This window comes from Aethalodelphis obliquidens, unplaced genomic scaffold, assembly GCF_003676395.1.
Source record: "Aethalodelphis obliquidens isolate GAN/ISIS:26980383/991018 unplaced genomic scaffold, ASM367639v1 scaffold30, whole genome shotgun sequence".
In the NCBI taxonomy this organism is placed as follows: Eukaryota; Metazoa; Chordata; class Mammalia; order Artiodactyla; family Delphinidae; genus Aethalodelphis; species Aethalodelphis obliquidens.
Genome location: NW_020837974.1, coordinates 21,703,740 through 21,731,717, shown reverse-complemented (window position 1 = coordinate 21,731,717; position 27,978 = coordinate 21,703,740). Strand labels below are relative to the sequence as shown.

The 27,978-nt window shown below is 39.2% G+C and overlaps 1 protein-coding gene across 1 annotated transcript in view; it reads right to left on the bottom strand.

The window, feature by feature from the left end:
- DNAH3 (dynein axonemal heavy chain 3) overlaps positions 1–27,978 on the bottom strand; it is a 195,806-nt gene that overhangs the window by 148,887 nt on the left and 18,941 nt on the right. Inside the window, exons 10-15 of the mRNA XM_027126693.1 lie at positions 25,111–25,236; positions 23,731–23,926; positions 21,847–22,026; positions 17,436–17,572; positions 14,626–14,731; positions 14,256–14,434 (exon numbers count right to left, since the gene is read on the bottom strand). Of these exons, the coding sequence (XP_026982494.1) occupies positions 14,256–14,434; positions 14,626–14,731; positions 17,436–17,572; positions 21,847–22,026; positions 23,731–23,926; positions 25,111–25,236 (924 nt within the window). The remainder of the gene's footprint in view (positions 1–14,255; positions 14,435–14,625; positions 14,732–17,435; positions 17,573–21,846; positions 22,027–23,730; positions 23,927–25,110; positions 25,237–27,978) is intronic.

Below are 27,978 nucleotides of genomic sequence, written 5' to 3'. Positions count from 1 at the left end.
TTTGGAGATTAATCCTTTGTTGATTCGTTTTCAAATATTTTCGCCCACCCCGAGGGTTGTCTTTTTGTCTTGTTTATAGTTTCCTTTGCTGTGCAAAAGCTTTTAAGTTTCATTAGGTCCCATTTGTTTATTTTTGTTTTTATTTTCATTACTCTAGGAGGTGGGTCAAAAAAGATCTTGCTGTGATTTATGTCAAAGAGTGCTCTTTCTAAGTGTCCAGTCTTACATTTACATCTTTAAACCATTTTGAGTTTATTTTTGTGCATGGTGTTCTAATTTCATTCTTTTACATGTAGCTGTCCAGTTTTCCCAGCACCACTTATTGAAAAGACTTTTTGCCATTGTATATCCTTGCCTCCTTTGTCATACAATAGCTGACCATAGGTGCGTGGGTTTAACTCTGGGCTTTCTATCCTGTTCCATTGATCTATTATTTCTGTTTTTGTGCCAGTACCATACTGTCTTGATTACTGTAGCTTTGTGGTATAGTCTGAAGTCAGGGTGCCTGATTCCTCCAGCTCCATTTTTCTTTCTCAAGATTGCTTTGGCTATTCGGGGTCTTTTGTGGTTCCATGCAAATTGTGAATTTTTTTGTTCTAGTTCTGTGAAAAATGCCATTGGTACTTTGATAGGGATTGCATTGAGTCTGTAGATTGCTTTGGGTAGTACAGTCATTTTGACAATACTGAGTCTTCCAATCCAAGAACATGGTATATCTCTCCATCTGTTTGTGTCATCTTTGATTTCTTTCATCAGTGTCTTACTAGTTTTCTGAGTACAGTTCTTTTACCTCCTTAGGTAGGTTTATTCCTAGGTATTTTATTCTTTTTGTTGCAATGGTGAATGGGATTGTTTCCTTAACTTCTCTTTCTGATATTTCCTTGTTAGTGTATAGGAATGCAAGAGATTTCTGTGCATTAATTTTGTATTCTGCAACCTTACCAAATTCACTGATTAGCTCTAGAAGTTCTCTGGTGGCATTTTAGGAACATCTATGTATAGTATCATGTCATCTGTAAATAGTGGCAGTCTTACTTCTTCTTTTCCAATTTGTATTCCTTTCATTTCTTTTTCTTCTCTCATTGCCATGGCTAGGACTTCCAAAATTATGTTGAATAATAGTGGACATCCTTGTCTTGTTCCTGATCTTAGAGGAAATGCTTTCAGTCTTTCACCATTGAGAAACCCACCATTGCTGTGGGTTTGTCATATATGGCCTTTATTATGTTGAGGTAGGTTCCCTTTATGCCCACTTTCTGGAGAGTTTTTGATCATAAATGGGTGTTAAATATTCTCAAAAGTTTTTCTGCATCTATTGAGATGATCATATGGTTTTTATTCTTCAATTTGTTAATATCGTGTATCACATTGATTGATTTGCATATATGGAAGAATCCTTGCATCCCTGGGACAAATCCCACTTGATCATGGTTTATGATCCTTTTAAGGTGCTGTTGGATTCTGTTTACCAGTTTTCTCTTGAGGATTTTTGCATCTATATTCATCAGTGATATTTGTCTGTAATTATATTTTTTTGTAGTATTTTTGTCTGGTTTTGGTATCAAGGTGATGGTGGCCTTGTAGAATGAGTTTGGGAGTGTTCCTTCCTCTGAAATTTTTTGGAAGAGTTTGAGAAGGATGGGTGTTAGCTCTCTCTAAATGTTTGGCAGAATTCACCTGTGAAGCCATCTGGTCCTGGACTTTTGTTTGTTGGAAGATTTTTTTTTTTTTTTGTGGTACACAGGCCTCTCACTGTTGTGGCCTCTCCCGTTGCGGAGCACAGGCTCCGGACGCGCAGGCTCGGCGGCCATGGTTCACGGGCGCAGCTGCTCTGCGGCATGTGGGATCTTCCCAGACCGGGGCATGAACCCAAGTCCACTGCATCGGCAGGCAGACTCTCAACACTGTGCCACCAGGGAAGCCCTGTTTGTTGGAAGATTTTAATACAGTTTCAATTTCATTACTTGTGATTGGTCTGTTCATATTTTCTATTTCTTCCTGGTTCAGTCTTGGAAGATTATACCTTTCTAAGAATTTGTCCGTTTCTTCCAGGTTGTCCATTTTATTGGCATAGATTTGCTTCTAGTAGTCTCAAGATGCTTTGTATTTCTGCGGTGTCCGCTGTAACTTCTCCTTTTTCATTTCTAATGTTATTGATTTGAGTCCTCTCCCTCTTTGTCTTGATGAGTCTGACTAAAGGTTTATCAATTTGTTTATCTTCTCAAAGAACCAGCTTTTAGTTTTATTGATCTTTGCTATTGTTTTCTTTGTTTCTCTTTCATTTATTTCTGCTCTGATCTTTATGATTTCTTTCCTTCTACTAACTTTGGGTTTTGTTTGTTCTTGTTTCTCTAGTCACTTTAGGTGTAAGGTAAGATTGTTTATTTGAGATGTTTCTTGTTTGTTGAGGTAGGCTTGTATTGCTATAAACTTCCCTCTGAACTGCTTTTGCTGCATCCCATAAGTTGTGAGTCGTCATGTTTTGTCATTTGTTTCTAGGTATTTTTTGATTTCCCCTTTGATTTCTTCAGTGATTGCTTGGTTATTTAGTAACATATTGTTTAGCCTCCATGTGTTTGTGTTTTTTATGTTTTTTTGCCCTGTAATTCATTTCTAATCTCACAGAATTGTGATCAGAAAAGATGCTTGATATGATTTCAATTTTCTTAAATTTACTGAGGCTTGATTTGTGACCCAAGATGTGATCTATCCTGGAGAATGTTCTGTGTGCACTTGAGAAGAAAGTGTAGTCTGCTGTTTTCAGATGGAATGTCCTATAAATATCAATTAAATCTATCTGGTCTATTGTGTCATTTAAAGCTTATGTTTCCTTATTAATTTTCTGTCCAGATGATCTGTCCCTCGGTGTAAGTGAGGTGTTAAAATCCCCCACTATTAGTGTGTTACTGTCAGCTTCCTTTTATAGCTGTTAGCATTTGCCTTATGTATTGAGGTGCTCCTATGTTGGGTGCAAATATGATTCTTATGTCTTCTTCTTGGATTGATCCCTTGATCATTAGTATCCTTCCTTGTCTCTTGTCACATTATTTTAAAGTCTATTTTATCTGATATGAGTATTCCTACTCCAGATTTCTTTTGCTTTCCCTTTGCACGGAATATCTTTTTCCATCCCCTCACTTTCAGTCTGTATGAGTCCCTAGGTCTGAAGTGGGTCTCCTGTACACAGCATATATATGGGTCTTGTTTTTGTATACATTCAGTGAACCTCTGCCTTTTGGATGGATCATTTAATCCATTCACATTTAAGGTAATTATCAATATGTATGTTCCTATTACCATTTTCTGAATTGTTTTGGGTTTGTCTTTGTAGGTCATTCTCTTCTCTTGTGTTTCCCAGTTAGAGAAGTTCCTTTAGCCTTTGTTGTAGAGCTGGTTTGCTGGTGCTGAATTCTCTTAGCTTCTGCTTGTCTGTAAAGCTTTTGTTTTCTCCGTTAAATTTGACTGAGATCCTTACCGGGTAGAGTAATCTTGGTTGTATGTTCTTCCCTTTCATCACTTTAAATATATTGTGCCACTGCCTTCTGGCTTTAGAGTTTCTGCTAAGAAATCACATGTTAACCTTATGGGAGCTCTCTTGCATATTATTTGTCTTTTTTTCCTTGTTGCTTTTAATAATTTTTCTTTGTCTTTAATTTTTGTCAGTTTGATTACTATATGTCTCAGCGTGTGTCTCCTTGGGTTTATCCCTCTTGGGACTCTCTGTGCTTCCTGGACATGGGTGGCTATTTCCTTTCCCATGTTAGAGAACTTTTCGACTATAATCTCTTCAAATATTTTCTCGGGTCCTTTCTCTCTCTCTTCTCCTTCTGGGACCCCTATAATGTGAATGTGGGTGCATTTAATGTTGTCCCAGAGGTCTCTTAGGCTCTTTTCATTCTTTTTTCTTTATTTTGTTCCACAGCAGTGAATTGCACCATTCTGTCTTCCAGGTCACGTATCCATTCTTCTGCCTCAGTTATTCTGCTATTGATTCCTTCTAGTTTATTTTTCATTTCAGTTATTATATTGTTCATCTCTGTTTGTTTGTTCTTTAATTCTTCTAGGTGTTCGTTCTTTAATTCTTCTAGGTCTTTGTTAAACAGGTCTTGCATCTACTCGATCTTTGCCTCTATTCTTTTTCCGAGGTCCTGGATCATCTTCACTATCATTATTCTGAATTCTTTTTCTGGAAGGTTGCCTATTTCTACTTCATTTAGTTGTTTTTCTGGGGTTTTATCTTGTTCCTTCATCTGGTAAAAAGTCCTCTGCCTTTTCATGTTGTCTATCTTTCTGTGAATGTGGTTTTCGTTCCACAGGCTGCAGGATTGTAGTTCTTCTTGCTTCTGCTGTCTGCCCTCTGGTGGATGAGGCTATCTAAGAGGCTTGTGCAAGCTTCCTGATGGGAGGGACTGGTGGTGGGCAGAGCTGGGTGTGGCTCTGGTGGGCAGAGCAGTAAAACTTTAATCCACTTGTCTGCTGATGGGTGGGGCTGGGTTTCCTCCCTCTTGGTTGTTTGGCCTGAGACAACCGGCACTGGAGCCTACAGGCTCTTGGTGGGGTTAATGGCTGACTCCAGGAGGACTCACGCTAAGGAGTACTTCCCAGAACTTCTGCTGCCAGTGTCCTTGTCTCTGTGGTGAGCCACAGCCACCCCCCGCCTCTGCAGAAGACCCTCCAACACTAGCAGGTAGGTCTGGTTCAATCTCCTATGGGGTCACTGCACCTTCCCCCTGGGTATTGATGCGCACACTACTTTGTGTGTGTCCTCCAAGAGTGGAGTCTCTGTTTCCTCCAGTCCTGTCAAAGTCCTGCAATCAAATCCTGCTAGCCTTCAACGTCTGATTCTTGGGAATTCCTCCTCCCATTGCTGGACCCTCAGGTTGGGTAGCCTGACGTTGGGCTCAGAACCTTCAATCCAGTGGGTGGACTTCTGTGGTATAATTGTTCTCTAGTTTGTGAGTCACCTACCCAGTGGTTATGCGATTTGATTTTATTGTGATTGCATACCTCCTGCCATCTCATGGCAGCTTCTGCTTTGTCTTTGGATGTGGGGTATCTTTTTTGGTGAGGCCCAGTATCTTCCTGTTGATGATTGTTCAGCAGTGAGCTGTGATTCTGGTGCTCTCACAAGAGGGAGGGAGCGCACGTCCTTCTACTCCGCCATCTTGAACCCTGTTTTACATTGTTGTTGTTTCATTTACAGTTTTATTTTTTCTAATAGATTTTAAAATTTTTCTAATTTTATTTTCTTTTTTATTCTTTGTTATTGTTCTTCCTTGTTTTTTCTTTTTTCCTGTGCCACAGAGCTTGCAGGATCTTGGCTCCCGGTCCGAGGGTCGGGCCTGAGCTCCTGTGGTGGGAGTGCCAAGTCCAAACTGCTCGACTGATAGAGAACCTCAGACCCCAGGGAATATTCATCAGAGTGAGGTCTCCCAGAGGTCCTCATCTCAGCACCAAGACCCGGCTCCACCCAACTACCTGGAAACTCCAGTGCTGGAGGTCTCAGGCCAAACAACTAGTAAGACAGGAACACAGACCCACCCATCGAAAAAACATGAGATGACAAAAAAATATGTTAGAGATGAAGGAGCAAGGTAAAAACTCACAATCCCAGATAAATGAAAAGGAAATAAGCAACCTACCTGAAAAAGAATTCAGAGTAATGATAGTAAAGATAATCCAAAATTTTGGAAATAGAATGGAGGCACGGATCAAGAAAATACAAGAAATGTTTAACAAAGACCTAAAAGAACTAAAGAACAAACAAACAGTGATGAACAACACAATAACTGAAATTAAAAATACTCTAGAGGGAATCAATAGCAGCATAACTGAGGCAGAAGAATGGATAAGTGAGCTTCAAGGTAGAATGGTGGAAATAACTGCCAAGGAGCAGAATTAAGATAAAAGAATGAAAAGAATTGAGGACAGTCTCAGAGACCTCTGGGACAACATTTAACAATGCACCAACATTCAAATTAAAGGGGTCCCACCCAGCAATCCCACTACTGGGCATATACCCTGAGAAAACCATAATTCAAAAAGAGTCATGTACCAAAATGTTCATTGCAGCTCTATTTACAATAGCCAGGACATGGAAGCAACCTAAGTGTCCATCATCGGATGAATGGATAAAGAAGATGTGGCACATATATACAATGGAATATTACTCAGCCATAAAAAGAGACGAAATTGAGCTATTTGTAATGAGGTGGATAGACCTAGAGTCTGTCATACAGAGTGAAGTAAGTCAGAAAGAGAGAGACAAATACCGTATGCTAACACATATATATGGAATTTAAGAAAAAAAAAATGTCATGAAAAACCTAGGGGTGAAACAGGAATAAAGACACAGACTTACTAGAGAATGGACTTGAGGCTATGGGGAGGGGGAAGGGTAAACGGTGACAAAGCGATAAAGAGGCATGGACATATATACACTACCAAACGTAAGGTAGATAGCTAGTGGGAAGCAGCCGCATAGCACAGGGAGATCAGCTCGGTGCTTTGTGACTGCCTGGAGGGGTGGGATAGGGAGGGTGGGAGGGAGGGAGACGCAAGCGGGAAGAGATATGGGAATATATGTATATATATAACTGATTCATTTTGTTGTGAAGCTGAAACTAACATACCATTGTAAAGCAATTATACTCCAATAAAGATGTTAAAAAATAAATAAATAAATAAACATGACCAAAATGGGAAAAAATAAAAAATAAAAAAAAATAAAATAAAGGGGTCCCAGAAGCAGAAGAGAAAGAGAAACGGTCTGAAAAAATATTTGAAGAGATTATAGTCGAAAAGTTCCCTAACATGCGAAGGGAAATAGCCACCCAACTCCAGGAAGCGCAGAGGGTCCCATATAGGATAAACCCTAGGAGAAACATAGCAAGACACATATTAATCAAACTAACAAAAAATAAATTCAAGGAAAAAATACTAAAAGCAGCAAGGAAAAAGCAAAATATAGCATACAAGGGAATCCCCATAAGGTTATCAGCTGATTTTTCAGCTGAAACTCTGCAGGTCAGAAGGGAGTGGCAGGATATATTTATATGAAAGGGAAAAACCTACAACAAAGATTACGCTAACCCACAAGGATCTCATTTAGATTTGACAGAGAAATCAAAAGTTTTACAGACAAGAAAAAGTTAAGAGAATTCAGCACCACCAAACCAGCTTTACAACAAATGCTAAAGGAACTTCTCTAGGCAGGAAACACAAGAGAAGAAAAAGATCCACAAAAACAAATGCAAAACAATTCAGAAAATGGTAATAGGAACATACATATTGATAATTATGTTGAATGTAAATGGATTAAATGCTCCAACCAAAAGACACAGACTGGCTGAATGTATACAAAAACAAGACCCATATATATGCTGTCCACAAGAGACCCCCTTCAGACCTAGGGACACATACAGACTGAAAGTGAGGGGATGAAAAAAGATATTCCATGCAAATGGAAATCAAAAGAAAGCTGGAGTAGCAATAGTCATATCAGATAAAATAAAGACTGTTACAAGAGATAAGGAAGGACACTATATAATGATCAAGGGATCAATCCAAAAAGATATAACAATCATAAATACTTATGCACCTAACATAGGAGTACCTCAGTACATAAGGTAAATGCTAACAGCCATAAAAGGGGAAATCGAAAGTAACACAAATATAGTGGGGGACTTTTAAACCCCACTTACACAAAGGGACAGATCATCCAGACAGAAAATAAATAAGGAAACAAGCTTTAAATGACACAATAGACCAGATAGATTTAATTGATATTTATAGGACATTCCACCCAAAAGCGGAAGAATGCACATTCTTCTCAAGTGTAAACGGAACATTCTCCAAGGTAGATCATATCTTGGGACACAAATCAAGCCTTGCTAAATTTAAGAAAATTGAAATTGTATCAAGCATCTTTTCTGACCACAACGCTATCAGATTTGAAATCAACTAAAGGAAAAAAACTGTAAAAAACACAAACACCTGGAAGCTAAACAGTGCACTGCTAAATAACCAAGAGGTCACTGAAGAAATCATAGAGAAAATAAATAAATAATACATAGGAACAAATGACAATGAAAACACGATGACCCAAAACCTACGGGACACAGCAAAAGCAGTTCTAAGAGGGAAGTTTATAGCAATTCAATCTCACCTCAAGAAACAAGAAACATCTCAAATAAACAATCTAAACTTACACCTAAAGCAACCAGACAAAAAAGAACAAAGAAAACCCAAAGTTAGTAGAAGGAAAGAAATCATGAAGATCAGAGCAGAAATAAATGAAAAGAAATGAAGAAAACAATAGCAAAGATCAATGAAACTAAAAGCTGGTTCTTTGAGAACATAAACAAACATATGTTTATGTTTGTTTATGAAAACATAAACAAAATTGATAAATCTTTATCCAGACTTATCAATAAAAAAACGGAGAGGACTCAAATCATTAAAATTAGAAATGAAAAAGGGGAAATTACAACTGACACTGCAGAAATACAAAGGATCATAAGAGACTAGTACAAGCAAATCTATGCCAATAAAATGGACAACCTGGAAGAAATGGACAAATGCTTGGAAAGATAAACATTCCAAGACTGAACCAGGAAGAAATAGAAAATATGAACAGACCAATTACAAGTAACGAAATAGAAGCTGTGATTGAAAATCTTCCAACAAACAAAAGTCCGGGACCAGAAGGCTTCACAGGTGAATTCTATCAAACATTTAGAGAAGCGCTCACACCCATCCTTCTCAAACTCTTACAAAAAAATTGCAGAGGAAGGAACATGCCCAAACTTGTTTTACAAGGCCACCATCACCATGATAACAAAACCAGACAAAAATACCACCAAAATAGATAATTACAGACAAATATCACTGATGAATATAGATGCAAAAGTCCTCAACAAAATACTAGCAAACCAAATGCAACAACATATTAAAAGGATCATACACCATGATCAAGTGGGATTTGTCCCAGGGATGCAAGGATTCTTCAGTATACGCAAATCAATCAATGTGATACACCCTATTAACAAATTGAAGAATAAAAACCATATGATCATCTCAAAAGATGCAGAAAAAGCTTTTGACAAAATTCAACACCCATTTATGATAAAAACTCTCCAGGAAGTGGGCATAGAGGAAGCCTACCTCGACGTAATAAAGGCCATATACAACAAACGCACAGCAAACATCATTCTCAATGGTGAAAAACTGAAAGCATTTCCTCTAAGATCTGGCACAAGACAAGGATGTCCACTCTCACCACTATTATTCAACGTAGTTTTGGAAGTCTTAGCCACGGCATCCAGAGAACAAAAAGAAATAAAAGGAATACAGATTGGAAAAGAAGAAGTAAAACTGTCACTGTTTGCAGATGACATGATACTATACATAGAAAATCCTAAAGATGCCACCTGAGAACTATTAAAGCTAATCAATGAATTTGGTAAAGTTGCAGGATACAAAATTTATGGACAGAAATCTCTTGCATTCCTATACACTAACAACAAAAGATCAGAAAGAGAGATTAAGGAAACAATCCCATTTACCAATGCACCAAAAAGAATAAAATACCTAGGAATAAACCTACTTAAGGAGGCAAAAGACCTGTACACCGAAAACTATAAAACACTGATGAAAGAAATCAAAGATGACACAAACAGATGGAGAGATATACCATGTTCTTGGATTGGAAGAATTAATATTGTGAAAATGAATATATTACCCAAAGCAATCTACAGACTCAATGCAATCCCTATCAAATTACCAATGGCATTTCTCACAGAATTAGTACAAAAAAATCTTACAATTTGTATGGAAACACAAAAGACCCCGAATAGCCAAAGCAATTTTGAGAAAGAAAAACAGAGCTGGAGGAATCAGGTTCTTTGACTTTGGACTATACTACAAAGCTACAGTAATCAAGCCAGTATGGTACTGGTACAAAAACAGAAATACAGATCAATGGAACAGGATAGAAAGCCCAGAGATAAACCCACGCACATATGGTCAACTGATCTATGACAAAGGAGACAAGGATATACAATGGAGAAAAGAAAGTCTCTTCAATAAGTGGTGCCGGGAAAACTGGACAGCTACTTGTAAAAGAATGAAATTAGAACACTCACTAACACCATACACAAAAATAAATTCAAAATGGGTTAAAGACCTAAATGTAAGACCGGACACTATAAAACTCTTAGAGGAAAACATGAGAGGAACACTCTGACATAAATCACAGCAAGATCTTTTTTGACCCACCTCCTAAAGTAATAAAAATATAAACAAAAATAAACAAATGGGACCTAATGAAACTTAAAAGCTTTTGCTCAGCAAAGGAAGCCATAATCAAGATGAAAAGACAATCCTTAGAATGGGAGAAAATATCTGCAATCAAAGCAATGGTCAAAGGATTAATCTCCAAAATATACAAACAGTTCACTTAGCTCAATATCAAAAAAACAAACAACCCAATCAAAAAATGGGTGGAAGCCCTAAATAGACGTTTCTCCAAAGAAGACATACAGATGGCCCAGAGGCACATGAAAAGCTGCTCAACGTCACTAATTATTAGAGAAATGCAAATCAAAACTACAATGAGGTATCACCTCACACCAGTCACAATGGCCATCATCAAAAAATCTACAAACAATAAATGCTGGAGATGGTGTGGAGAAAAGGGAACCCTCTTGCACTGTTGGTGGGAATGTAAATTGATAAAGCCACTGTGGAGAACAGTATGCAGGTTCCTTAAAACACTAAAAATAGAATTACCATATGACCCAGCAATCCCACTACTGGGCATATACCCAGAGAAAACCATAATTCAGAAAGACACATGTACCCCAATGTTCACTGCAGCACTATTTGCAATAGCAAGGTCATGGAAGCAACCTAGATGTCCATTGACAGATGAATAGATAATGAAGATGTGGTACATATATACAATGGAATATCACTCAGGCCTAAAAAGCAATGAAATTGGGTCATTTGTAGAGATATGAATGGACCTAGAGTCTGCCATACAGAGTGAAGTAAGTCACAAAGAGAAAGACAAATATCATGTATTAATGCATGTATGTGAAATCTAGAAAAATAGTACAGATGAACCTATTTCCACGGCAGGAGTAGAGATGCAGATGTAGAGCATGGACATGTGGACACGGAGGGGGCAGGGCAGGGTGGGATGAACTGGGAGATTAGGTTTGACATAAATATACTACCATGTGTAAAACAGATAGCTAGTGGGAACCTGCGGTATAGCATGGGGAGCTCAGCTCAGGACTCTGTGATGACCTCGATGGGTGGGATGGGGGCGATGGAAGGCAGGTCCAAGAGGGAGGGGATATATGTGTACATACAGCCGATTCAATTTTTTGTACAGCAGAAACTAAGACAACATTGTAAAGCAATTATACTCCAATAAAAAAATATATAGGAGACACACAGAAAAGACACAGTAGAGAAGAACTGGATTTTCCGTACTCAGGAGGTAGACGGAATTGAGTTTTTCCTTTATACCCATTAACTACTAGACCCTCTAAAAAGTCCTGAATATGGGTTGACGACATTAACAATTGGACCAACATAACACCTTAGCAATATCTAGGAATAAACTAAGGACAAGGAATACTGTCTTCAGCCTGGAGGGGTGGGATAGGGAGGGTGGGAGGGAGGGAGACGCAAGAGGGAAGACATATGGGAACATATGTTTATGTATGACTGATTCACTTTGTTATAAAGCAGAAACTAACACACCATTGTAAAGCAATTATACCCCAATAAAGATGTTAAAAAAAAAAAAAAGAAATACTGTCTTCTACACGTACTTATAATATCATTTAAAATATAAAGGTCCAGGTGTTCTGTAAGCACAGGACCACTCTCTTTCTGGTGTAGGGGATGCCATAAGGGAGACCAATACATTTTGCATCAATCTACGGCCTCTCTCTACCTTGTTGTCACTGTTTGGACAAGATTTCCTACCCTGAAGGAAACAAACAGCTAGACCAGAGGGATAATTTCTTATATCTCTAACTCAGGGCCTTGTGTTTCTGGTCAATATTTCAGGTCATTGTTCTAGCAACTTTAGACCTTGTACCTGTAGTGGAAATGGATGGCATGCCCACTTTCTTACCAATGCACTCCAAGGTGCCCCCTGCCTATATGACCAGAGCACCCCTTTCTAGGGCACACATAATCACTGGAAACAGGAAGGTACTCCACTCAGCAATTACAGGACAATGAAGTAGCAAGGGTTCAGAAGACTCAAACTCACCTAATCAGGCAAGTTAGTTTTTCTCTCTTCATTCAGTAGGGTGTCTTATATATGTTTTACCTACCTCATGGGGTGGCTGAGAAGACCAAATGAGTCAGAATCACTATTTTTAAGGTAGAAAGAAAATTCAGAACTCAATTACTAACCTGGAGTTTCTGGGTCCTTAGAAATCCCCAGGTTTGTAATGGGATCCTAACTTTCATTTATATTAAAAAGGCCAAAGGAAATTGTACATTTATTTTGATGAGAAAGAACGCACTGACCAACCAAGGCACTATGTTGCTTTGATTTGACAGGAACAAATGTTTAAGAAAAAAAAATTGCTTGATGCTCAAACTTTCCAAAGGAAAGTGTCCTAGTAGTCTGAAGGCTGAAAACATTTTACTGCCCTAGTCCCAAATGTTTATTCTATAGGCAAAGGAACTGAAGATCCAAGAGGTGAAGCCAGGGGACACAAGCTAGCAAACAGAAGGTCTTGGATTCAAAACCAAGCCTCTGGCTCCCAAACCAGGAACCCCACCATTTCGTTACCCAGTGAGAGTTGAGTGCAGTGGTGGAAAACATTAATTTGGAGTCAAAATGAACTAGGTTAAGCCCTGGATATGCCACTCGCTGACCTTTTGGAGCTCAGTTTCTTCATCAACATAATGGAGAGAATAATGAACAACTTCTTATGGTTGGTGTAAAGACCTGATTAGATCCTGAATGTTCAGAACACTTACACAGTGCTTGGACTACAACATGTGCAGGAAAAATGGTAGCTATTATCATAATTAATTTCCTGATGAGTTTCTGATATGCAGTTTATAAACCTTAAAAGAGCTATAAAATGCTAAACTTATATTTATCTACATGTATATGAATAATATACTATATAACAATGTAATAGTGGTTATTAGTACTAAATCATTTTAGTCTATAGTTTAAAGCTCTCTGAGGAAGAGAGCTAAAATAACACGGGCTAACCATTTTGTAACATTCAAATAGAAACAGAGTAGCAGATAGTTGCTGTCCCAGCCTCTTAGCATCATTCCCTTTTCTGTTAACCACAGCCTAAGCCTTCTTGGGGTACCTCATCCTTCTCTTTCTTGGTTCTCATGGTTTAGAGATGAGAACACTACCCAAATCTAAACCATCCACTTGGCTATGGTGTTTGCCTTGCTGTTGCCCAAACAACCCAAGTCAGGCCAGTGCCAAACCAGCCAGTGCCACAGTGTTGGAAAAAAGGGAAACCATTTTTTCCCGTGGATGGAAACCTGGGAGGATGTACGTCTGGAGCTGCTGGGGCCCACAAACTGGAGAGAATCTCTCAGAGAACAGAGCTGACACAGAGGACAGTCAAGTAGAGGGAGGAAGACTGCATTCTAATTGTAGTGTTGAGGGCCTGAAGCTAGCAACTCCTAAACTTTCCAACATGTGAGCCCCAAATTCCTTGTTTTACATTAGCCTTGTTTTACATTAGTCTGGCCTCCTATCCCTTACAACCAAAAACGTCTTTAATAAATACTCATCAGTAAAATGAAGGCACAATATAGAGTTTCACATTGAATGACAGAATCCCCAGACCCAGACAGTAGAAGTCTGTATAGAAGAGATTCTAAGGGCTGCCTGTAATCACGCTGTGTCTTCACTGCTAGATGGCCAGTGAGAGAGCCTGTGACCTCAGACAGTCAAGTAATTTCTCTCTGAAGTTGCCTGCAAGAAAGCAAAGGCTGAAGGATCAGAGATGAACTGCCTCAGGATGCTTTCCACCTTCCTACTCCAAGACCCAGGTAGTTCTCTCCTAACTGTTCACCTTCTAGCCTGAACCTGATTCCCTGCAACTGTCACTTTGTGCAGAAACAACATGAAATGGAAGTTCAATCTGGTCATTGCTGGAAGGTGCAAGTTCTGTCCACTTTTTCCATTCTCCCATTCATGCCAATTATCATTGCTATTTCTCTGCATGAAACAATAATACCTGGTGTTGGTGTCCCGGTTTACATCCACTTGGAATTGAATCAGATGGTCTTTAAGATTTTGGGCTCGCTCACAGAGATCATAATTTAGGGTCATGGTGTCAAGGCAGAACATGGCCAAAGGCACGGTAATGTGCATGGATGCAATTTCATTTCTCCGCTTTTTTATGCTATTGATCCTCTGTAGAAGAGAGTAGATTCAGTAGATTAATTTGCCTCTAGCCTCTATGCATTTGCCCCCAAGCCTCACCCCCCAGCCAATATAGTACAATGTTGAGCATAGTATATATACTAATGAAACACACTGACTACTCAATGGATTGCCTGTAGCACATGTAACCAAGATACGAAATGTCAAGTGGCATCTCCTACCATCACAAAATCCTCAATTTCATGATTTTCTTTCAGGAACGCAGTGATGTTTTGCTCCGCAGTGTTATCCAATAAGTCATCATACTTCTTGTATTCATTTAAGTATCTTCCATATTGAAGAGCAAAAAATCAAACATACAAACACAGGTCACCAAATCAGATTAGTCAGAGTGGCAAATGAAGAGATAATATCATAAAAACCAGCCCAAATCACGAAAGAGGAATATAACGTGGCAAAGTAGAGTGAACTGGGAATTCAGAACTTTAGCTTCAAATTCCAATTTTGCCACTTTCTAGCTGCATGAACTTAGACAAGATATTTCTCTTTTTCAAAGATCAGTGTCCTTAATTTTAAGTGGAAATGATAACAGCTCACTGGATTGTTGTAAAGCTGTAATATTATATATTTAAAGCAATTAATACTACGTCTAACGTACAGTGAATGTGCAATAAACATTACTTCCCATCCCTCCTTCCGGTTCTAAAGTTCTACATCTAAATTTTAAGATGAAAATTTGTAACTAATGAACCTAAAGTCTATTGAATAGAATTAAGTTTCCCTCCGTCTGTTGTCAGATAAGGCAGAAATGGCTGGACAGATTTCCCCCAAATTGGAGGATGTTTGGGGGATGCTCTGACTTAAAATAAGTTTGAATTAAAATAAAGATGACATGGAGTAAACAGAATTAACTTTGTGGGGCCCAGGAGTATACTTCCAAGAGCTGGCTAACACTTCAGAGACTCTGAAACTGAGATACAAGGAGAAGCTCATGGAACCGTCAGTACAGAAAAACAAACTATATGTATAAGAATCAACAACAGGGTAAACAGGGGTTTCAAATAGATGACACCAGATTAAATTCACGAGGGCAGAGCTTTCAAATCTGAGGCCATGGTTTTCAGAATAGATTAGCAGCAGTTCTCAGCTGGGGGTGATTTTGCCCCCAGGGGAAATTTGGCCATGTCTGAAGACATTTTGGGTTGTCAAAACTGGGGAGCGTCCTACTAACAGGCAGAAGCCGGGGATGCTGCTAAACATCCTACCATACACAGGACAGCCCCTCATAATGCAGAATTTTCTGGTCTAGTCTTCTTGCTTCCCTTCCTCTTTTGTTCTCTTCTTTTGTGATTTGATGACTATCTTTAGGGTTGTGTTTGGATTGCTTTTCCTTTTTTGTATCTATTGTACATTTTTGGTTTGCAGTGACCATGAGGTTTTGACATAGCAGTCTATCTATCTATCTATCTATATATACACACACATATATACATATATACGTACAAGATTGTTTTAAGTTGCTGGTCTCTTAATTTCAAATGTATTTCCAATATCTTGCACTTGTAGTCTCCTCTTCTCACGATTGCTGGTTTTGACATCATATTTGTGACATCATATTTGTGTGTGGATGATTTCCTACCTTTATTGTATGTTTGCCTCTACCAGTGAGCTTTCCCTTTCGTAATTTTATTGTTTCTGGTTGTGGGCTTTTCTTTTCCACCTAGAGAAGTTCCTTTAGTATTTGTTGTAAAGCTGGTTTGGTGGTGCTGAATTCTCTCAGCTTTTGCTTGTCTGTAAAGCTTTTGATTTCTCCGTCGAGTCTCAACGAGAGCCTTGCTGGGTAGGGTATTCTTGGTTGTAGGTTTTTCCTTTTCAACACTTTAAGTATATCATGCCACTCACTTCTGGCCTGCAAAGTTTCTGCTGAAAAATCAGCTGATAACTGTATGGGGTTCCCTTGTATGTTATTTGTTGCTTTTAATATTTTCTCTTTGTTTTAAATTTTTGTCAATTTGATTAATATGTGTTTCTCCTTGGGTTTGTCCTGTATGGGACTCTCTGCACTTCCTGGAATTGAGTGAGTGTTTCCTTTCCCATGTTAGGGAAGTTTTCAGCTATTATCTCTTCAAATATTTTCCCAGGCCCTTTTTCTCTCTCTTCTCCTTCTGGGACTCCTACAATGCAAATATTGGTGCATTTAATGTTGTCCCAGAGGTCTCTGAGACTGTCCTCATTTCTTTTCATTCTTTTTTCTTTATTCTGTTCCGCAGCAGTGATTTCCACCAATTGATCTGTCTTCCAGCTCACTTATTCATTCTTCTGCCTCATTTATTCTGCCATTGATTCCTTCTACTGTATTTTTCATTTCAGTTATTCTATTGTTCATCTCTGTTTGTTTGTTCTTTAAATCTTCTAGCTCCTTGTTAAAGATTTCTTGTATCTTCTCAGTCTGTACCTCCATTCTGTTTCTGAGACCTTGGATCATCTTCACTATCATTACTCTGAATTCTTTTCCAGGTAGATTGCTTATTTCTACTTCACTTAGTTGTTCTTCTGGGGTTTTATCTTCTTCCTTTGTCTGGAATATAGTCCTCTGCCATCTCATTTTGTCTAACTTTCTGTGTTTGTGGTCTCTGTTCTGCAGGCTGCAGGACTGTAGTTCCTCTTGTTTCTGGTGTCTGCGCCCTGGTGAGTCAGGTTGGTCCAGGGGCTTGTGCAGGCTTCCTGGTGGGAGGAACTGGTGCCTGCCCACTGGTTAAAATCCATGAATTTCTAAATGCCAGAACCTGTCTGGTGCCATGGCTTTCATATAATAGAGGTGAACCTGTTATCTGAATTGTGGCTCTCCTATATATTTGCTGATAAGTTATGGTTTCCATATCTGCAAATAGGGCTAAATAGTAACACTGATGTAAGTAAACATTGGCTACTCTTATTCTTTCAGGTATGTGGGAACAGGGATTGTTTATTTGATGACAGTTAGGAACTCTAAACCAATGCCAATGGCTAAGTTACAACTAAACCAACTTACTTGTAGGGGCCAACTTGATTTTTCTGAAATACCTCGAAAGTTTGATCCACAAAGTCAGAAACCAGTTTTTCATCAGCATTAACAGTTCCAAGAATCAGATTATATCCTTTCAACTCTGGGAACAGGATAGACTCCACCTAAAGAGGAGAAACCACTTTTATTTTTTTTTTTTAAAGATTTATTTTTTGATGTGGACCATTTTCAAAGTCTTTATTGAATTTGTTACAATATTGCTTCCGTTTATGTTTTTTGGTTTTTTGGCCATGAGGCATGTGGGAATCTTAGCTCCCTGACCAGGGATCAAACTCACACCCCCTGCACTGGAAGGCAAAGTCTTAACCACTGGACTGCCAGGGAAGTCCTGAAACGACGTTTAAATGTCACAAGACATCCACAAGACACAAGAAAGAAGATGACACCAAAATGTAAAGTCTCCTGCAATGCACTCATTTCCAGAGACATCAGCTGCATTTCAACTCTATCTCTTCTCGGATGGTGCTGGAATCACCCCACTGTTCCCTTTACCTCTATTCTCTCTCCTCTTCCTCTTGTTGGATTACTCATCTTTCAAATTCTTGCTCCTTTCAACTCTCATGTCCTTAGAGAGTCCCCCCTGGGCCCCCAATGGATGTTAGGTTTCCCTGCTTAAAGTTCACATTCTAAATTTATCCCACTTGGCACTCAACATAATTGCAATTAAATGAATGTGTAATGAGCTATTCTAGGTTTGTCCTGGGATATAAATACCATGAGGGTCTGGATTGTATCTGACTTCTTCACTATTGTGAAGGGCCTAACCAGAGCTTGGCACATAGTAAGTGCACATAAACATCGTGTGAGTGAATAAATACTACAGTGGTACCCCTCCCCACCACCAAACACTTGCCTCTCTAATGAAAAGCTACTAGAGGCATGGGTTCCAACTCAAACTCTGCCGCTAGCTGACTATGTGACCTTAGGTAAGCTACTTTCTCTGGACTTTAGTTTTCTCATCTGAAGAAAGGGAGAGATGTACTAGATTCTTCTCTCAGTTCAGGAGAAAAAGCTATGTCGTTATGATCTGAGGCACAAAAAGTATTTTTCCTGAGAATTCAACACTCCAACTTCTTAATGGCACATGTGTATCTCTGAGAATGTTCTCAGTTGCATGACTCATGCAAGCTGCAAGTCCTTGTTGGGGACCCATTGCCTTCCACTGCTCTCCCTACTAAGAAAGATTTTAGTGATCTGTCTAAGAAAAGACTCTTCAGAGGGCTTTACTGAGTTATGAGTTATATGCCGCTGATGAAAACGCATTGATTTAGAAAGGGGGAAAAGCAAGTGCAACTGATCTTTGTCTTCCCTCTTTGGACAATCCAAAGGTTTTTAAACCAGTGGAGAAGCAACTTCTTTGCTGTAGCCACACTGTAGGCAGTGTTTGAAAGCAGGATATGAGTGAAATGGCTTAGGGCAGCACAACTGGAGCATTCAGGCCTTGCAACAGATCATAGGTGGGCAGGATAAGGGATTATCTCTTGGGAAAAGTCTTCAATCGAAAGAACATTTTAAATGTGGCTGGTTCTCACTATGGAGAACAGTATGGAGGTTCCTTAAAAACTAAAAATATAGTTACCATATGATCCAGTGATCTCACTCCTGGGCATATACCCAGAGAAAAGTCTAATTCAAAAAGATACATGCACCCCAATGTTCATAGTAGCACTATTTATAATAGCCAAGACATGGAAGCAACCTAAATGTCCACTGACAGATGAATGTGGCCTACACACACAGACACACACAGACACAGACACACACAGACACACACACACACACACACACAATGGAATATTGCTCAGCCATATAAAAGAATGAAATAATGCCAGCTGCAGGAACATGAATGGATCTAGAGAATATTATTCTATATAAAGTAAATCAGAAAGAGAGAGACAAATACCATATGATATCACTTATATGTGGAACCTAAAATATAACACAAGTGAACTTATTTACGAAATATAAACAGACTCACAGATGTAGAAAACAAACTTATGGTTACCAAAGGGCAATAGAGAAGGAAGGATAAATTTGGAATTTGGGATTAACAGATACACACTACTATATACAAAAGAGATAAACAACAAGGACCCACTGTATAGCACAGGGAACTATATTCAATATCTTGTAATACCCTATAATGGAAAAGAATCTGAAAAAGAATACATACACATATATGTATAACTGAATCATTTTGCTGTACACCTGAAACACTGTAAATCAACTACACTTCAATTAAAACTTTTTTTAAATACACCTTTAAAAAAATGTGGCTGCTTCTCCTATGCCCCACAGAGCAGTCTGTAAAACCGAGCCAAGAACAATAGTGCTCTTTCCAGGTAATTATTGTTACTATCTGCTTATCTCCATGGCTCTCTGATCCCATTTTGTCATTACCTTCAGTGCTTTCTCCTGTATTGTCATTACCTTCAGTGCTTTCTCCTGTATTGTCATTACCTTCAGTGCTTTCTCCTGTATACTTCTCCAACTTTGGCATTTCCCTGGCACTTTGAGTTAGAAAAGTCTCCCATCAGGAGAGAGACTGACCAAAGCAACTCCATTCCACAGGGGGAATATATAATTACATATATATAATTTTACACATATATATACATTTATGTATATATAATGTGTTTTATATATCTATATAATGATTATGAAAGTAATGCATCCACTGCTAATGCTGTTTTAAATTCTGCTTATTGCACTTTCAATTTTATAACATCCTTCCCTTATCTCATCCAGCTTCCTTTTATTTATGTCTCTCGTTCACCTCTTTTCATTTCAGTCAGTATTACAGATCCATGTTTTTCTCAGTTTTTTGCTAAGGCAAATATTTTCTAATATTTACTTTGGTTTCCTTTAGTAACTTTCTCACAAATATGCTTTCCTTTTGCAACTTGAGTACTACTTTCAAACATCTCATGCTGACATTTTTTCCAACTTTTAAAATTCATCTTTAACCATAAATAAGACAGGACTGATAGGGGATGGGGTACCGTCTATCTGTTGCTGTTCTTAGATATTCTTCTTAGATATTCAACCTGAGGGACTATTCTTTTAAAATGTCACTACCCAGATCAGAGGTAATACAGTGTGAGGGGTTCAGGGAGGCAGACTGTGCTATGGGCATCTCGAGATGGAGAATTCAGATCCGGGGCTGCTTTTTCTCATAGTCTAGTAGAATCATCAGCATTTACTTGGGCCTAGCTTTCAAACCTGGCACAAACTATGACCTATGACTATGTCTTCTTGGCATTACAACCCACTAAATCTACTACCAGCCCCTGCCAGGCTGTTAGCAGCAGCAGCCACATAAGCCCTGGGCTCTCCCAGCCCAGCTGCTTGCAAACATTGCTGATCAACAGCAGTGAAGGGGAACTTGAGTGGTATGTACTTTAACTGTCTCCAAGCCCCACACTTATCCTTCCAAATTACAGGGTCTTCTCTTTCACTTCCTTCCTAGGGATACTGCTTGTAGGAGAGCTGCCCACGTTTCTTCCCCCTCTGAACATCCAGTTTTCCTGTTAGCCTGACTTGGTTTGGTTCAAAACCCCCAATTTAGAGTTCTCTGGTGAAATCAACTGGAACATGTGGCTTCACATGCTTCCCTACAAAGTCTGACTCTAATCATGAGCTCTTAGAACCCTCTAAGCACAGGACTGCAAAGAGAAGAGTGCTTAAGAGCATTCAAGCATCATACATAATGCATGGGGAGGGAGGGAGGGGGAGGGATGGGGAGGGGAGAAACACCCCGCAAGTCCCTTCCCTATGTGGGGCTGGACACCGGCCCTCTTGCCACACCAACCACCCAGAGGGGGCAGAAGATGGAATGCCAAAGAGTCACACTCATGTGGGTGATCCTGCCCAGTTCTAAAAGTCTGCTAATAACTGTCTGTAATCTGATAAGTGATGTCACCCTGGAAAGGAAACTTGGAAAAGGGCTTGGGCCAGGAAGGGAAGCTTTAATCTCTCCCCTAGAAGCCTACAGTGAGTTAAACAAACAAACACATGGAAATTCAAGAACTAAATTAGACACAGTCTTATGAAAATTCTTGGCAAAGTACACGGCAGTTGATCCATCATGAATTATTAACCCAGGATGGATATGGCTTGGGACACATCTGCCCTTTTGAGGTTGGCATCATGTGGGGAGCTCTACTTTCTCACAAAGTAACTCTTAGTGTCCTTGTTAATGGGATGTGTGGACATTTCTTGAAGGCCCAAATCCTCTTTCTGGGAGTCAAGTGGGTGTACTCAGGATGTATCTCCCAAAGTATCAATAAAACCCTACCTTGTACAAGCAGCCATTTTAACTGTATTTTATTCAATATGTGAATAAAAATACAAATGAATAATTAAGTGAATACTATACCTTGGGAATCCCCCTAGAGTTCTTAATAATTTCCAAGAAAGAGTTGTGTATTAATTCCCAGCAGTCATCAAAAGATGGATTAAAGGCAATAATGGGCTCATTGACTTCAAGCTTGATCATGATCAGCTGAGGTATAAAGAACTCCATCTCTCGGTAGGGCTCCTCAAAATCATTCCCATCCTTCAGGAGACATAAGATATGGAAATTATTACAAAATGGAACCTTCTAGAATCAAGGGAGTGAATCTTACCCATTTATAGTACTACATGGGCACCGGAAAAGGAAATGAAAGGTACCATGCACTGTTCATATTTAAAATAAGGGCAAAGTATGGCTTAGCCCACCTGAGTTCACCCTCTCCCCCTTCTTCGAAGCTTTGATTCAGTATGTTTACTTTGCTTGGAAATTCCTTTGTCAGTATTTCCAAATCCTCCCCATCCTTTAAAATTCAGCTCAAAATCCCCTCCCCTGGGAAGCCTCCCTGTTCCCCAGCAAGAAATAATCTTCCACTTCTGAACTTCCATATTTCCACTTCCTTATGGTATTTTATCTTTCTCTCGTGAGATTTACATGCACATCTTTTCTACACTAAACTTAAGGGCAGGATCTGTCTCTGATCCATCTACGTCCTCCAAAATATCAAAAATATCATTTAGTACATTGTAGGTGCTCAATAAAAATTTGTTGACTGAATCCACAAGTATAAATACTTTATCTGTATACCTCACATGAAGTTGCTAATTAGCATATAGTATATTTTAGACACTAAAATTGTCAACCTTCCTGCAGTAGAAATATTGGTGTGGAGATATTTCTAATTCCCAACACAGGTTAGTAACACAAAATACCTTTCATAAACTACAGTGCCTAATGAAATTGGCATGGGGCAGCTGTAAAGTACTTGTCCAAGTAATTGATTCTAGAGATATCTAGATCGGTTTAAGGATTATTGATAAGCATTAGTTGAATGCCTACTATGTACCAAATACCCATAAATTTCTTTCTTTAAGATATATGAAGACATTAGTTTTCCCTTTGTGTGGAATTTTAGAGTGAGACTTGTTCCCACATCTGAGTTTCTTCTGCTTAGCCAGTAGGTGATTACAATGACATGTATAGATTAGTCCACTGTAGAGTGCTAACAGTGCAGTCTAAATTCAACAGCATTGGTTCTACATTCTTTTGAGCAAAAGGGCAATTGTTCATTTTTACTCTATTTGTAAAAATGCTTCGAACTTAACCTTTTCTAACAGGCAATTTTAAATTTTATAGCTCTTTTTAAGATAAAATGGCACATAATATAAAATCCAAAAGAATATTCCTTGATCTCCCAGGTTATCTAAATTTAAGGGATGCTTTGAAAACCAGGACTTAGTGTTTTAGTTTTTATCTAGACTTCACTGAAGTAGTTTCATGAGAGAAGTTATTAGGTCAATAAAGCCTTTTGTTTTTAGAGGTACCCTTTCAAAGACTGAAGAACAAAAGCCAATATCTGCAATGAACACACACAACAGTCCCTAAATATCAAGCCAAAAATTGATAACAAACCGTTTTCAACCCCTTCTTTTAATAGAGAGGATGAAAAAGTGACCACTCCCTCTACTGTAGGAGGTATGCGTTCCATTTTATTCAACCTTTCTTTAAATTTTCTTAATTTCTCTAGTTCTATAGACTTTTACCAATATAGTAGGAGGTAATTATCTCAGGAAAGGTTGCTGTGTGTTTAAATAAATCATTTTTATAAGCTAATAATCACCTGATATGTGTTCAAATCAAGATCTTACTTTTTGGCTTGGCTAACAGCTGAGGACCTTACATGACTGAATCCTGAGTCTATCTCAGTTGATTCCACTCCAAAGGGTCTACTGCTGGTCCCCTACATACCTTGTGTACCAAGAAAAAGGAAACGAGGTCCTTCAGAGACTTAATGACCAACTCCCTGAGCTGGAGTGACATGAAGGATGCAACAGAAGCAAAATATTCCTCAATGCGACGAGAGGAGCCATAGTCACTCTTGGGAGCAAAAAGGATCCACTGCTCCTTCTGGGAGACAAAAAGCTGGGCACAGGTGGGGATCCATCTGTAAAGAAAGCAGGGCGTCTAACTAAGAATCTCTTCCAAGCTCCAAGAAGTCCTCTCAGCCACTCCCCACTCCCCACAACAAGGCAGATGGCTCCTTTCCCATTAAGCAGCTTTGCATATTGGTACTTTCATATCCCTGGCCACTTCACCTGCCAACATCCCTTTCTGGGGAAGACAGTAATAAGATTTGGATTGAGAGGCTATTCTCCCATTAGCAGTACACAAGTGAACAGTCCTGCTGAAAGACGAAAGTGTCTATAGTTTCTTCATTATATTCAGAGATTGGGGTAAAGGGGTATAAGGAACTGGAATGTTCTCTCCAACTTCTCTCCCTGGCGGATGTCTGTTTTCTGATTGAGACTTTATAGGGGGAAAGAGAAAGAGGAGAAAAGGAAGGAAACTTGGGAGGAGAAACTCCACTGTGGCAGTGGCTGCTCAGAAGTTGAGAGCAGAAATTAGAAAACCGAAAGAAGAAATGGATGCCTCATTGTTCCTTTCATCCTACTTCCCCCAATTTCTAATTCCCAGTGGGAACCACGGGCATTTGCACCCTATCACTTCTCTTTTCTGACTGCTAGAAAAGTACTATTCTAACAGTCAGAGAAGTACTGGTAATAGTCATAGTTGTAGATGTAATCATTATATTTAATAGCTACTACATGCCAGCTATTGTATAAACATTTTCTCTGATAATAAAAACCCGTTGGTAGGTATTATCACCATCATCTCACATAAGGGAATTTCTCTGGCTCTGGACACAGTCCTGCATGCATTTGCAAAGGAAAAAAGAATTAAGTGACTAAAAACTCCCATCCTTGGAACCTTGCAGGTATTTATCTGGGCCACCTGAACACAAGTTATTTAAATGCACTGTCCTATAACCCAGCAAGGCCTACAGGATTTCAGAGGGAGGGAACGGAAGTGGTACTCTCAACGAGGAATGGTAATGAGAGAGTTTCAAAAAGGCAGAGGAAGACCAGGAGTGAGGGTCAAAGATCACTGTACATGAGGAGGCACAGAGGCTGTCGGGGATGGGAACATGGGAGGAAGAGAACAGAGGAAGATGTCAGTGAGAAGTCAGCAAAATCTGTGCACCCCCCAGGTTGGATATGTTGTCACTTCACAGAGTTTTTGATCTTTATGATACTGTGATACAGCCCCATTCTGCGGCCAGATACTGACTTGTTGAGAAGAATTTGGCGTGCTTCCATGCAGTGTTTCTGGATGACATCCTGATATTCGTGAGGCAGCAGAGGTAATTTTCCCGCCAGTAATTCTGCTGTTCGAACAAACCTGAGGTCTTTAAATCTGCAGAAAGAGAGGGAAAAACTTCCTAAGCTAAGTAGATGCTGTATAACAAACTTTGTACGATGGGTTCAAAGGAAATATATTTTCATTTTTCAGTGAGAGGAGATATAAACATATTAAAACGAATTATATCTGAAAAATCTGGGAGTCTGAGGAGGGAGTGGATAGTTCACAAGAACTCTTGCAAGGAGTAGATAAACTCAGCAGGTATTACTGAGCCTTCCTATGTGTCCTGCTCCGGGTAATCCATCTGGGGAGTGGGATTTTGACACTGACCTGGAATTTGGCTGGCTGGGAACTGGGATATCAAATGGACAAATCAAAGCTCTTTCCAACAGTGAAGACACAGAGGACAGGGCAAGCAAAGCACCACCTTCATGATCAAGTGGGTTCCACTCAATCCTCAATGTGGCCCCTGGGTGAGCTACTCAAAACAACTTGGAGGTCCACTTTGGTCTGAGCCCAGAAAACCCTATAGACCTGCCCCCGACAGCTGACAGGCTCACCGAGACACGCACAGCATCCCTGGCACAGCACCTTACATAGTACGGGTACTCAATAAATATTTGTTAAATGAAGACATGAATCTCTTCCTGCCCTCTCTGATGATAATCTTACCTTCTATTTCTCTCAGATTAATGGAGGTTCTGCCCTTTACCACACTCCGCAAGGCCTTTTTTAGCTTACAGGGCCACCATTTCTCTTCCTGACACCTATTCATTCATTTATTAATCAGTCTTTTAAATCATCAGTGCCTACAACTTCCCAAACTAGATCTTTGCTCACTTTCTTAGCTTGCCTCAGTTCTCGCTTCTCATTTTCATCATCCACTGTAATGACCCATTAGGCACTTTCCCTCATCCTTCTAAAATCCCGCAGTCTACATTTCTATTCCTTTTTGGTGGAGGTGGTGAACTTAGTCTTCATCTTGTCTGGCCAGTCACAAAGCACTGCTAGGGGAGAGCAGAATTTGAGGACCTCACTCTCCACACACTTTGATATCCAACTCCAGCATGGCCCTGGTCACAACCCGATAACTATGTTACTCATCTTTAGTTCAATCCTAAAAAACTTCCCACACTGGCCAGAAAAATCTACTCTTTCTTCAGATCACGACCCTCATTCTGGCCCCTAAACCCCTCACCCTTCACTGATCACTAGGTGACCTCTTTAAATGTTTAAAGCTAAATGCTGCAGGTCATATAAGAATATTTTTCTGTAGCATTTCCTTAACAAATCTTTCTCCTTGATGATTTTTTGGTTCAGCTGACAAAAACCTACATGATTTTGGTTCACTTCTGTGCCTTTGTTGCCTATATAATCTTCTTCAGGGAACCATGAAAAGCAAGTGATAAGAATCCTTCTTATAGTAGAAGCTATATGTTCAATAATTTGTCATCTTCACTATATGATCAAATTAGATTCACGTGTACATCCTCTTGGTACTGAACTTCTGGCAATTTTACCAGCCCTGTGACTGACTTTCTTGTTAATTTCTAGGTTAATTTATTTTTTGAGGCCATAAACATGCTTGTAGTTAAAGCAGTATCTTCATTTATTGAACAACTACTGTATGCCAAGCACTGTTCTAAGCACTTCACCCAACAATCCCATGAGGGGAGTATTGTTATAATTCTCATTTTGCATATAAAGAAACAGGGGTCCAGAAAGATTAACTTCCCCAAATCACACAGTTCATCAGAGACAGAGCAAGAACCAGAACCTAGGCTGTCTGGTTTCAGAGCCCACTCTATAAATTATTACTCTTCTATAAATTATTATTATATACTTCTGCCTCATCAAAAAATTACTTTTTTCCCCCAATGTCCTTACTAGCACCTCCAATGCCTTAGAAAACTGAATTCAGTTCAAAGAGGGAATGTGTTTATTTCTTATCATTGGTGGGCTCTGTCCTAGGTTGACCCCACCTGCAATTCCTTTTTAAAAATAGGTAAAACTAAGAATGTGAAAAAACAAGTAAGTTATCCAAGTAACAAGGCTCTCCAAAGACTAAACACATTCACAGCTATAGATCCTCCCCAAACAAAATATCTGAGGTACTGATTAAGTTCACCCAATCAAAATTACATAAACATACCGGCCTCTAATTTTTCTAATAAAAAACCCAGATGGTGGCAGCTCATCATTTCATTAGCCTGCCTTTGGTGAACTCTGGTGGCCTCATTCTCCCACCAGGATTCACACCCCTTCTTGAGGGGTTCATAAAAAAAATCAGTCTTTCTTCCCAGTGCAATTGATGAATGGATAAACAAAATGTGGTATAGCCATAAAATGGAATATTATTCAGCCATAGAAAGGAATGAAGTACTGATACATGCTTCAATATGGATGAATCTTGAAAACATGATGCTAAGCGAAAGCAGCCAGACATGAAAGGCCACGTATTGTATGATTCCACTTATATGAAATATCCAAAGTAGGCCAATCCATGGAGACAGAAAGCAGATTAATATTGCCAGGGGCTGAGTGGAAGGGAGAAGAGAGGGTGACTGCTAATGGGTACAGGGTTTCTTTCAGGGATAATGAAAATATTCCCAATAGTTTCAGGAAAGTTGCCCAAATCTGTGAGTATACTCAAAATTACTGTATTGTACACTTCAAAAGGGTGAATTTTAAAGTATGTGAATAACAATTTAGAAAAATGAAAGAGAAAAAAAGTGGCTCCTGCCTCCTCTGGACTTCTACCACTACCTGTGGCAAATTTAGTCACTGATGAATATA